General features: G+C 45.4%; 1 protein-coding gene across 7 annotated transcripts in view; it reads left to right on the forward strand.

The window, feature by feature from the left end:
• The window catches only part of TEAD1 (TEA domain transcription factor 1), a 248538-nt gene that overhangs the window by 186044 nt on the left and 48899 nt on the right, over window positions 1–13595 (forward strand). For 4 of the 7 annotated variants that reach the window (XM_015570117.1, XM_015570111.1, XM_015570114.1 and 1 more), the window contains one exon: window positions 13064–13198. In XM_015570117.1, coding sequence (XP_015425603.1) covers window positions 13064–13198 — 135 coding nt within the window. Of the gene's footprint in view, window positions 1–12238; window positions 12251–13063; window positions 13199–13595 lie in introns of all 7 variants that reach the window. The other 3 variants (XM_006773180.2, XM_015570113.1, XM_015570112.1) reach the window with 1 other exon arrangement.

The raw sequence follows: 13595 nt of genomic DNA on the forward strand, positions 1-13595 counted from the left end.
TTTTACATGTGCCTCAGTTTCCGCCCCTTAAAAATATATTTCATAGCAAAAATGGTGTCATGGACAATATTTTAAATACAAGTTCTCCCTTCCAAAATTGGCAGTAAAGCATGTGTGACGTTCACTACTTCCCCAACCCCATTTTAGAAATGCAGAGATTATAGTTTATATGGAGGAATTTTTATAATAAAAATGAGTTTGTAGCTCATATTGTTGCCTTTCCCACATGCCATTTTTGGTTCTGTCCTGTTTTTTCCACACATTAAGTAAATTCATGTTTTCATTGTGAACCTAAAGAATAGCGTGTAATTTCACAGCACTGAGTGCTGAACGCTGGGACCCTTCCCAAAGTCCTCCAACTTTTTTTATGCAAACAAGTCTGGCTGTGGAATAGCGCTAGTTTCCAGGAAGGAGCATTCGGTGTGCCCTCTGCAGTGGGCAGCATGCTGGCTCGCTCGCACGTGTGGCTGACGGTGGCTGGCTTTTAGCTGCACTGGCTGAGCAGTTGGAAGACTAAGATAACTTCTTAGATCCTGCTTTTTAACCACAGGTGCATTCCTCTCTATGTGGATGTAACTACCTCAGTATTTGCTCAAGTTCTGACTGTTTCTAGTTTCTCTGTGCTAACAGATTAATGGTGTACAAAGAGGTGTACCGACATCAATGTTGTGTTTCCATCTGAGATGTTATAAATTGCTCTATTTCTACGCTATCTGTGTGGTTCCTATGGACCCTCCGGGCACACAGCCCTAAACTGAAAACCCTGTTAAGTGACGCAGGCGCACTGCTGTTCAGAAGGGGTCCTGTGGGTGCTGGAAGCACTCCTTTTCTCACTTGATGATTTAAGAATCTTCCTCAATGGAAACAGTTTTGCCCTTGCCTTATACATATCATATACACAAACATACAGTTGTATTTGTGTTTGTTCTTAAAAAATAAAAATAATAAGACGTCCCCCACTTACAACCCTGGCACATCCTGTGGGGCAGACACAAGGAAGCAGAGACAGAGGCAGTCGGGTAGCATCTGGCTCCAAATTTCAGCTCCAAGAACCACTTCCATCTTCCTGTAGTTTCTTTCCTTCCTCGCTACCACGTTATCCTCAGAAAAATGGAGGCCTTTGTTCTTCCCATCAGCTAATACCAATTTCGTGTTCCAGGCATGGCGCTCATCACGGTGGGCAGCTAACAGCCCACCCCTTATTCACAGAGCGGGCCCTGCAGAGGGGAATGTGAAATTAGGGCACTGCTGGATAAGTGTTCGCAGGAAGCGCCAAAATAAGATGTGGAGGGAATCCCAGGGACCAGCGGCCTGGAGGACGTGCTGCTCTTTGGGAGCTGAAAGGCAGGAGGCGGTGTGGCACAGAGCCTCTCCCGCAGGTTCTCCCGTTTACCCGCACCACACACAAAGTTCCAGCCATTATGCGGATTTGAGGAGTGTTTAGGAGACCAGGGTTCCAGGAGTTTAATTGACTTGCCAAAAGCCAAGCCTAATAAATGTCAGAGTTAGGATGTGAACTCAGATCTTTCTGAATCCTACAGATAGGCTGTTACTCCTGGAGATGGGAGAATGTTTTCAAATGGAAGGCTTCACATCAGCACACACTGTAGATAACCTGTCACCCCTCCCATCCCTTGGAGCTAGGCAGGCAGCCCTTGCTACCAGCCTTTCCTCAGCACCCATATTTTATTTTTTTAAAATATATTTTATTGATTTTTTTACAGAGAGGAAGGGAGAGGGATACAGAGTTAGAAACATCGATGAGAGAGAAGCATCGACCAACGCTCTATCCAGTGAGCCAAATCAGCTAGGGCAGCACCCACATTTTAGAAGACGACTTTTTGAGCTCTTGCTCAAAATGTGGACTTAATTTGTGATTGACACTGTGTTGATTGTCAGTAACCCAGGGTGATGTGATCATAGCTGCAGTACTGCTGTGTCACCACTCTGAGGGTACTAGGACAGTTGAAGAAAATAAGGTTGTCACCTGCCTGCAGAGATGTGGCTGCTTTGACCTCTCAGGGGCATTATATATAAAAGATGCCCTCCTTAGCTTCCCTAGCAGTCATCCCCAGGACATGGGCTCAGATCTTATGACCTTGTAGGAGGAGTAGATCTCACCGCTCCATCTGTACTTGCTTGTTCAGCTTGGGAGTCACATACATTTGTGGGAGGCAGGGATGAGCCTCCTTGCTGAGATCATTGTGGGGTCAGGCTTATAGCCACATCTGCTTGGCCTCCCACACTAACTAATGAGATAAAGTCTCCACTGAAAGTTGAAGTCATCCCCACCAACAGCAAAGATAGCTTCTGGGCAGGCGCTGGGGTAGCAGAAAGTATCCAGACTTAGAAGAGACGCTGTGCTTTGCCTGAGATGTAGCAAGGCTTCCTGGAGACGGTGGCTGGTGACGGACCATCTCAGGACCTGTCCTTGCAGTTCCTGCCTCAGCCAGGCTGCTCACTATTCTCCACATGCTCAGAAGTCTAAGGAGTTCTGTTCTCTGGGGTGGACCACGGCGTGTGGCCCTCCTGGGGAGACTGAAGCCAAACTCCATTTCCCTGCCCTCCTTTGGAATTTGAATAAGTGGTTGGCTCTCACCTGGGGCCACTGCCAGCTATGGCTTCCCCGTGAGCCTGCCTAACCTTATAGGCTCTCTTCACTTCCTAGGGAAGGGTGTAGTAGAATTTCTTTTTTTTTTTTTTAGTCTAGTGATTTTGCAGACATTTTTAAGCAGCAAAACTCATGTTTCAGATTGAAATCTTATTGAAACCTTCAACATATAAAAGAATAAAGGCTGTTTCAATTGAAGCTCAGACTCTCTCATTCTCAGCCATGGCTTCTTTTGGCTGTTCCACTGAATAAGGTTCGAAAAACCACAGTGCTTTAGGCAGAAGGAAGAAGAGATGTCTGCCTCTCAGCTTTCCCTCCTAACCTTACAGAAGCTCACATGTCCCATTTAGGTTTTTAGTTCTATGGTCTGTTTAGCCATATTCCTCCAAAGAAAACACTCAAGAAGAGAGTGGTCATTCTCATGTAAGTTATGGATGAGTCATGCCCGAGACGCAGGTCTGTTGAGTGAGTTCCAAAGGTCAGCGTAGCAGCGGCTAACAGCACTGTTCCCACAGTGCTTGTTTGTGAGCCACATCCCTCTTTTTGTGTGTGGACTTTAATTCCAATTTTTATAACAAAATGTGTTGTAGTAAAAGTTTAAGATTCTGTGTCGAGTCCAACTCTAAAAGCACAGAAGTGATGACTTAATTCAGTCCAGTCAACTTCTCATTGAGCACCCAGTGTGCTCTAGACTGCTTAACAGGGGTTCTCAACCTATGGGTCTCAACCCCTTTGGCGGTCTAACAGCCCTTTCACAGGGGTCGCCTAAGACCATCCTGCATATCAGATATTTACATGACGATTCATAACAGTAGCAACATTACAGTTATGAAGTAGCAACGAAAATAATTTTATGGTTGGGTCACACATGAGGAACTGTATTTCAAGGGCCAGAAGGTTGAGAACCACTGCCTTAATAGAAGTTGGGCACAGAAAATTACAAGCAAAGTCTCTGTTCTTGAGGAAGACTAAACTTTTCTGTTATTTTTGGGGAGAAGACAAGATTCCCAATAGATTATCCTCAGCTGGGGATAGGTGGGCTCTGCAGGAGAAATTTAAGAGTTGTGCAAAGACTGCATAGTGAGCGGGTGGTTAATCCTGAGAGTGTGGGAGATTAAAGAAAGCCTCGTGGAAGAGATACCCTTAGATCTTAGCAAAGAGGAGGGCACAACTTCCACTGAGATATAGGGGTGTTTGGGGAACCATGAGGAACACCATCTGGTTGGAGGCAATGGATGGGAAATGACACCCGAGGAGACTAACATTCCTAGAATCACCCCATGGAAAGTGAGGTTCATCTGTGGGCCATGGGGAGCAGGCGGGGAGGGGGTGATATTTACTAATTTAGCGGTTGCTGTAATGACTGAGTCAGAGAGATGCATGGACCAGGGACCACCACATACACACACACACACCTCTGGGGCCTAAGAGCACTCATCGGTCCTTATCATCCCCCTTGGCTGGCTCCCCATTCCAGTCCACTTGGACTGCTGTGTACATTTTCTTCCTCACTGTAGAATAAATTCTGTTTAAGAGTTCTATCCTTATTAAGTTGGAAAGGGTACACTGCACCTGTTCAATAGCAGCATTTGAAACTTAGGTTATTAAAGATTGGGTTCTCTTAAAATCATGGCAAGATACTCAAAGTGTGCATCAAAATTAACCATGAGGTTTTTGTTACTGCGAAATTTAAAATGTAACAAAAAGTTAAAAAGTACGGAGAAGGCCATATTAAACATTAATGCTTGTACCATTGGAAATGATCATTTTCATTTGGACGTATTTTCAGAAGTTCTTTTTAAGTGAAATCAAATGGCAAAAAATTGTTCTTATGTTTTCTAATTCCCTTTACCCCGCCCTCATTTCCCAACGGATCTCAATCTCCCTCCACCCCCATTCCTCCACCAGTCGTGTCTTTTCCTTGCCATTTATTTTCCTGAGAAAAATCTAATGAAAACGGTCTCTTCTTCTTTGGCCCTGTCCTAAAACTAATCTAGATTGTTACCCACTATCTACTATGAATTTGGGCTGAAGCCATTGGCACCAACATGAGATTTTTTCTCTACAATTTATAACACCCTAAACCAAGATAGACTTGGCTGACAATTTGGCATTGCCTTAGACACAGACACAGCCGTAAGGGAGAGATGCAAGGGCAAGACAGTCCAGGGAATAGTGACGTGGTCAGGGAGTGATGTGAGGAGATGAAGAGCTAGGAGCAGAGGGCCTGGGCAGTAGGGAAAAGGGGCGAAGGGGTCAGCAGAGTGCCACTGAGACGCAAGAGCCAGCTAACGTGGATAAAGAAATGCAAGGCGTTGATGACCAGAGTGCCAGAATTTTGGACATTAAACATACTTTCAGATTCATTTTAATTTTTTAATTTTTTTAAAAAAACAAGTCAGAGTGCTAACTGCTGCTCACAAAGAGAGCTTATCATGAAGGGAGCCATTTCTCAGGGATGGGAGTAGCATATGTTTGGCCCCTGCCCAGACAAAAACCTTTTGACCCACCACTCTTCGGGTATTCAGTGGGTTCTAGGTGACCCACAGCTTTGTAGCTGGGCCTGGTTCTAGTTATAAAGGAGAAGATGGGCCCATGCAGTCACACTGTGCAGGTGGCTTACTGGTCTGTGGAGCATGCATGTAGGAACTCCAAGGATGATGACTGAGAGCTCACTCTTGGACCTTCTGTCACCAGCTGCATCCACAGCAGTGTCACCCACAGCAGTTTCATTTATTGCCAGCATATCCGCCTCTCCCCTAGTTTAGCCCCTGCTTCAGTTGAGCAGTGATTGGCAGCAGCCTGTCTGGGAGACTTACATGGTCGGAGGACAGGCCTGAAGCTTAGAAATTATTCTCTACCTTGAATTATTCCACTCACCATTAATGTATCAAAAGATCATTACCTATGTTTTTAAGCTCCAGGGGTTTATTATCCCAGCATGTAGAAAGAACACGAAAATATTCTCCATGCATTAAGCAGTCTTTTCTGTCCTACTCAGAGTTCCTACTTAAGAGTGTCCTGCTCTGAGTCTCTCTATACGGAGAGTTCGATTTTCCGGAGATCGTCCAGGCCCTGCCCAGAGACCATTCCCCAGTAGCCGCAGAAAGGCAGTCCTTTGTTGGCTGGCTTCAGAGGCTTGTGGGGGCCACTGCCAAGCTCTGCAGACCACCACATTGTGGACCATTGTCACCTTCCTGTAAAGCTGGACCAGGCCATTTCTGTTCTGGAGTGTGTTTTGATGAATAGTAAGATGATGAGAAGTCTTCACTCTGCCCTAACCTTAGCAGGAATACATCTTAGGCAGTTGATGTATTCGTGTCAAGCTCCGGATGTGTATTAAAGAAAAGCCTGTCCTGGCTGGCATTGCATCATCCCAGTGCAGTAAAAAAAAAGAGCCAAGTTTCTGTGATTGTGTCCAGTCGTTGGTGACTAATTTATGAGCTACGTGTGCTCCCCGAGGCCATTTTCTTCATTCTCACCCTGGTGGCCTTTGTGATTTGATTTCTGAACAGGCCATTCTTCCCAATCTGCCATGCCTTCCAATAAGCACAGAGCTTAAAGTTCAAAATTGTTGATTTAATTCTCTTGGGGAGTTCAAGAACTTCGCTGACGCATTGCTGCAGTCCACACTGCTGCATCCTGGTTGTACCACCACTGATTCCATCCAGTCCACAGGGAAGACACAGGTCACTTCATCCGCTGGAGCGCCCCATGGCCCTCTGAGCCGCTCTGCTCCATCAGGAGGCGGCCGTTAGCAGCGCACAAGGCTAAGGAAGCCTGGAACAGCCACGTCCTTTGTCTCAGCGCCAGCACCAAGATGCTTGGCCTTGTCACAGGATTTGGGAAATGATACATTGCCTTTCCTGGCATCTCCCCATCTTCTGGGAGTTCTTTTGCATTCATGACATGCCCCCTGTCTCCTCAACGATATTTTCATTACCTTGTTTTTAACTTAACCTAGTTAAGACAAAGATTGGAGACAGTTAATTTCTCATGCTTGGGTGTGATGGAATTAGAACCTCCCGTCAGCCATGTGGTGATGCAGAACGTAGCGTAAAAGAGGACTGAACACGTTTATCTTTCCATGTGAACTGAGCCAGGTCTGGATTTTCTTTTTAAGGGGGACAGAAACAGCCTCATTCTACATTCCTGTCCCTTCTGAGAGAAATCCTATTGTGAATTGGCCTCCAGTGTAGACAATGCCCTAGAATAGCAATGGGCCCCAAGATTATGTCATGAGGGCCAGGACTCCTAAGCATTGCAGATCTGGAGCAGGATCAAGCCTGGATGGCTGATCACGTGGGCCCCATAGATTCCAAGTTCACTGAATGGCAAGGCTGCCAGCACTGTGCAGAGTGTTTGATGCAGTCCTGACAATGGGTGCTGTTACTCTCACCTTAGAAAGGGGGAAGCAGAGGCTCCGAATGCCTACTTGACTTGCCCAGGGTCACAAGTCTGAATCTGATTCCAGGGCTGTCTGGCACCAAAGACCAAGCTCTTTGATTGATGTCGTGGTGCCTCCCCAGAGAGAGCTAGTCAAGGGTGAGGGTCCTTTCCCTTGTCTTGAGGTGCTTTTGCACTGTCTCCCCTCCACTGAGCCCTTTTTCATTGTGTCTGGATGTTTGAATTAAACAGAAAAGGTGAGTGTTGGGAGTTGGTACTCAGTCTGGAGCTAAACTTGAGCCAGCTGCCTGCTTAGGTTCCTCTGGCTTTTCAGGGAAGATTTACCCCCCGGCCTCTCACTGTCACCTCTGAAGTGGTAGGGGCTAATGTCAGAAGGGGGCCTTCTCTCCACACCCAGATCTGCATTAACTGATCTAAATCCCAGGCTTCCTGGGGGAGAACCATCAGGCATACCTACAAATCACCTGGATCCTCATCTGCAATCCATAATGCTGCTGAGCTCCATATCAGAATGAAAGGAAACACTATTGACAATTATAAAATACTAAATATAGCTCAGTGCATTTAAAAATGAACAATAGCCAAAGCCTTGACACATTTTTCTTTGATGTGAATGGAGTCTTTGGCATTTGGAAGCACAATAAGATGAATTAATTGCTCCTCATTACATGGGAAGTCAGGAGGGGTGTGAATGTGCCTTCTCTCCTCGGCATTGGCCGTTGCCTGACCGAAATAGCCCCTTTTGTATTTACTCCTGCTTCCTCTAATAATAAGCAAATTGGAGATCATGGCTGGGAGCATTCAAGTGCCCTTCATCCTTTCTCCAGAACTCTCAGAGAGTTTTGTGATGTTTATCTGCTCAGGGGCTACTGCTAATAATTGCAGAAGTCATGCGAATTCACAGAGTGCAAGATTAGAAACAGCATCTGCAAAATTACTTTTAGGGAAGTATTCTGTGTTTTATCTTTTTCTGCAAAAGTGATTTTGCAAGCAAATTGCTGTCTTTCCTCTCTTGCACTATATTTTTATATTGCTGGGAAAAGTATATTTGGAGGAAACATTTAATAGCTATCAAGAGTTTTTGAATCCATGGTCTTTTTTTTAACTGTATGCATTTTTCCTGTTAAAATGGTAGACTTCCATGTGGATAAATTAGATTGGAGTCCTTAAATTCTGAAATGATGGACCCTGAATAAAGTGTTTGGAATATATTGGCCTAGAAGGCTGTTCATTAAAATTCCATATATGACAGCTATAAAATTGTACATGCAAGCCTGTGACCTTTGTACTTCATCTTTGTTTGTTTATGGTTAATGCCTATGAATTATGAGATAATTGATTCCCCAGAAAAATAAGAAGCTGGAGAAGCAAAGGAGAAAGGAACTGATTAAAAGGAAAATGCTAGAAAGAAACTATCCAGAAACCAGTTCATAAAATGTCCTTGATTTTTGGGAGCACACCACCCCGATATGTGCATCTGTGATGCAGCTGCCTTCCCGTCATGTATATTACATGTAGACATTTTCGTACTTTCAACCATTAGAAGGAGGCAGTCAGTCGAACCCAGAATTGTAGCAGCAGCCTTGCTCTGCTTCGTGAAATATGAAAGTCTGTTTGCTTAGTAACAATAACGATGTGAAAAGCTTGGGCTGAGGAGTTTCTGAGTGGCACATCCTGCCAGACCCCATGTGGCTGGGGTAGTGAGGCCATTGATACCGTGGGGTGCCAGCAGTTGGGCAGGGAGGAGAGAGGAGTGGGTCCTGAGACATGCACCCCAAGTTAGAGTGCTTTGTCTGCCCTCCTTCTCAGCTCAGATGGGCCATTCGATCCTAGCAATCCACCAACAGTCTTAGACCCATGCTGCCTGCTTCATAAACATTTCCCACAGTCCAGGTCACAGGCTTGACTTAGGGCTCAGTTGGAAAGGAAGAGTTACCTTTTCTTAGTCCCCCAATACTGAGCTTTCTGTGGCCCCTTTCTTTGTCATCTTAGGGATAGATGGGCTCAAAATCAGTAACAAGGTGTCAGTATGAAGCTTTTTCCTAGGACACATTTGTCTTGTTCATGCATGCTCCTATGTACATCCACACTCTGAGTGTTTCCCGTAACCTCAGACATCATAGATGATAACTCAGTGTTGACTTAAAACTGTATCAGTTTTTCAAGATACAGTAGTGTGCTCATCTGTTGTAAATCTCATCCACGTCCCAGAACTGTTGGTGTGAAAACATTTTAGAATAAAATTAATATGGTGTACAAAGGTAGGGTATATTTTTGAATTTACCGAAGCTCCAGTATTTGAGTAGATTAGCAACATACCCTCCCCCCTACAATCTAGGGAGATGAGTAGTAGGGATAGAGTAGAATGTTTAAAAGTCCAGGATATTAGACTAGAGTGACAGAGAAGCAATTTACTCAGGCCTGACACTTACAGTTATCATTTCTTCAAAGCCAGGCCTGTATCTCTCGGCCGAAAATGACAATTTACAGATCCCTCCATGGAAATCTCTTCACTTGGCATCCTTCCTTCCTCCCATTTCAGGATAAGTGGGTTTGCAGCCAGGCTCTCAGTTCTGATTTTCCCTGGTGGAGCTTATTATCTGCAGGGTTACTTTAGATTTTAAACAACAAAACAAAAATTTTCATTCTTTTAATTTTTAAATGTATATCATCTATAAAGGAGAGATGTTATGAAATTAAATGAATAATCAGAGCGTTTCCACCACAAAAGGTAGGAAATCACTGGTATAGACATTGTAGTCCATTTGCAGAAAATTGCCTATTCTCAAGTAGGTAGGTCAAGTGCAGAAATAACCTCTACTTGAGATACAATTTCCTCTCCACACTTGGCTTTCGCTCTATTAGAATAGGCGGCCAAGCCCTGCCCAAATTTTAACATTCGGCTGTCTTTTCACTAGCAGTTTTTTGGTTATATGCATTAAAGTGTATTTGCTTATGATGGAACTCACACTCACAGCTTCAACTTTATAACCAGAAGGACTTGAGAGAATAAAGTTTAAATCTTTATTTTGTAGACAAGGGGAGAGTATTAAGTGACTTGCCCAAGGTAATGCACCCCATAAACATGAGGCAGAGGCAGATAGAGAGCCAGGTCCCCGACTCCTCGGTCAGGATGCCTTTTCCTGGCACAGATCAACTTGGTGTGATGGAAGCATTTGAATTCGCTCTCCTGCTTTGGAACTTTTGTTTCATTCAGGTACCTCATGGCATGCTGGGTAATAAGACAGTCCCACTTTATTTACCTAAAGAAAAAGACCATGTCTGAAGCTGTGACATAAACAGCAAAGCTGGTGACATTTCTCCTTTCCTGATTTCCCTGTTAAATAAGAAGTATCAAACTTTCCTCATGAACATTTTGAGGAACTTTTTAATCAGCCTAGCAAACTCGACTAGAATTAAGAGTGAGCTACGGAGATGTAGGGAACTCACTTACACTTGGACCTGGGCTTTCAGTGGTTGACTCACTCCACCCAACTGTGCACAAACGCGCTCTGTGTTGGGGCGAGCAGAATAGCTCCTGTCATCAGCATTCCGTAAACACAGAACGCTCAGGTCGGAGAGAGCCCTGTGATGTACTTTTGGAATAGACCCAAGCCCACGGCTCTTTTGTAGTTTTTCCCGAATTTGCGTCAGCTAGACAAGCAGGAAGTCTGGGCTGCCATTTTCCCAGAAACCCTAGCCTGAGCCCTGGGGAAGCTAAGGCTTGTTCCCTGTTGGGGAAGGCACCTGTGGGCATACCTATGCCATTACTTCAGTTTCAGAAATCACCTTGAGGGCGTTTATAACCTCTCATTAGGGATAAGTGGCATGGGGACTGGAGTCCAAATTGACTGTCCCAAAGAGAAACCAGTGAGTTTGTATTCTTGACAGAGAAGAGAGTAAGCATGACTAAAGCCCTGTTTTCTGTTTGTTACCCACGGATCGCCCTCTGAGAGGGTAATGGGGCAGGTAGCAGGTGAGCCACCCGGGCCAGCTAAGAGTAGATTGCCTGGGGCTGAGATCAGTGTGTGCGTGAGGCTCAGTTTGGCTTTGGGGCATTTGTCCACAGCCAGTCAGTTTATCATAAAATTTCGCAGACTTCAAGATTTGTCTTTTTTCAGACATCTTAGTATCTGAAACGTTTCAGATTTTAAGAAGTTACCGAAGGAATAGCTTTAGGTTAGGGCACTCAGCAGATAAATAAATGTAGGTACAATCTGAAGAAGAATGACACCTGACCAGAGTGGCAAAAAGCCTCACTCTAGTCACCATGGTCCTTCCATTGGGGACCAGTAACCCTGCAAGCTTGCAGGGTCCTCATGTGTTACTCAGCTGCGGCACATGACCATACAGATGCTTATAATGACTGAGTGCATCCCCAAAGAGCCGTCCCATGAGCCTCATTATTTTTTCAGTTGAAAGCCAAAGAAACAGATAAAATATTATAAAAATTTATGCAAGTGTTAGGCTCTTTTTCAAGGGTTAATATAAACTTTTTGAAAACTCATATTCCTGGCAGTTATGGGGCAAAGTTGTGTCTATCCGACTTGGGGGACACCTAATTGGTCTTTCTTAGAAGCCCCTAGAAATTATCTTATAGGCTTTTATTTTTATTTTTTTAACTTCTTTTGGCCTTGCCTTTGGCACCTCAGCATGTTTATTCACCCACTTTGGGTGAATCTGTGAACAGTGCAGCCACCTCTCTGCTGGTACTCCATCTTACCCGAAGCTTGCCTCAGCCTTCATTCACTGTCTGAACTCTGAATGGCAGCTGCGGAGGGCGATCTTTTTATTTTGATGTCATCATTTTGTTCCCACTTTCATGGATTCTGGGGCCAGGTAGATTTATAGACTTCCTGCTAGCAACCAGGGACCTTGACATGTGTACCCAGCATGAAGCCCTGCCTGCATCCCTGGGGCCTGTCCCCCACCAGGGCTGTGGCCATTTCTCCCTTCTGTGCTGGGGGAGCCACAGAACCAGCTCGGAGGATGGGGGGTACTTTTTCATTGTTGTAGTTGTTGGTAATTGACCTTCTAGATAGTTATGTGGGTCATACATTCCTCCAGAAATGTGAAGAAAAAAACAACCCACATTCCTACCCATTTTATTATAACCCAGGTTTGTGTGTTTATATACATTTATATTTTTTAACTGAAGAAGAAAAATAACCCTGCCTTTGTACGCATTCTTTTTAACAAATTGTTTATTGTTGTATCCAGGTGACAAGCATGGTAAGTATTTTCACCAGTTGAGTATTCTGTATTTTAGCTGTGCTTGGCAGACTTTTTGGCTAGCTTTGTGTTATCAGCCTTGGCTTTCCTAGAGAAGACCCACTTAGGAAAAGGAGAAAGTACTTACCTGATAGCATCCCCTGTGTCCTTGGCTACAGATGGAACCCATGTAGTCTTCTCGCAGTGGGATACCTGAGAGAGCATGCGCCCTGCCAGCATGCTGCTTGGCCCATCAGTCACGGCCCTGCCCATCCTCCCCACCCCCCACCCCTCACCCCGCCCCACTGCTTCTGAGCCTCCCCGACCAGGCGTCTGCCAGGGCTTCCAGGCCTTGCATGACTCCAGCAGCTCCTGGCACTGTGGTCCCTTGATAGCTAGCACACACAGTCAGGGCCTCCTGACGCTCTGGATGGCCCTATCCCAGATCCACCCTCCTCCCCTATCTATATGCTTGAGAGCAGGGCCCTTTTTCTCTTGAGTGTGTTAAGTAATTGGAGAAGTCTCCCTTTGGAAGCTGGAAAAATAAATACAGTGTTCACTCTTCTCAGAGGCTTCCCATTCTGTTGGAAAACAGATTAACAAAAAAATTTATTTTTTAAACCTTGCCACTGGGTGTTCTCAGTAAACGCTCTGAGTAGCAGTAGTCTCCGTGTGTTTTGGCCTTCTGGCTGTGTTTATTTATCGTGCATGTTTGCTTTCCCGGCCTCTTTTGTGGCTCTGTATTTTAGTCCATGTGCTCGTGGCTGTGCCTGTGTGAGCTGCCTGGTAGCCATGCGTTACGTATTAAGTCTGTATGTCACTGTCACCTTCAAGGATCAGACTGCCAAGGATAAGGCCCTTCAGCACATGGCCGCCATGTCCTCAGCCCAGATCGTCTCGGCCACTGCCATTCACAACAAGCTGGGGCTGCCTGGGATTCCACGCCCCACCTTCCCAGGGGCGCCGGGGGTGAGTCACAGCTGCATCCAGAAACGATGGCCCTGGAGGCATGGGCTCACCATGGGCCAACATGAAACTGACCACCTGGCACTTGTTATGATTTGGTCAGGTGTGAGAGAACCACCTTGTGGGGAACTGATGATCGGTGCAAAAAGGCGAAAGAAAGGAAGAAAGGGAGGGAGCCAGGGAGTGAGAGATGGGGGAGTGGAGGGAGCCTTAGTCCCTGAAGACATAGAATCAAGTAACACTTTTCCTGTGCCCTCCTGGGCTGTAATCTGCCTCTTTTGCTCTTTTTTCTAGTCCCTGGTCTCTGTTCCTGTGTCCTCAGGGTCACTTTATGGCAGCTAGCCCCTAAAGCAGTGGTTCTCAACCTGTGGGTCACGATCCCTTTGGGGGTCGAACGACC

The sequence above is a fragment of the Myotis davidii genome, unplaced genomic scaffold (genome assembly GCF_000327345.1).
Source record: "Myotis davidii unplaced genomic scaffold, ASM32734v1 scaffold946, whole genome shotgun sequence".
Classification (NCBI taxonomy): Eukaryota; Metazoa; Chordata; class Mammalia; order Chiroptera; family Vespertilionidae; genus Myotis; species Myotis davidii.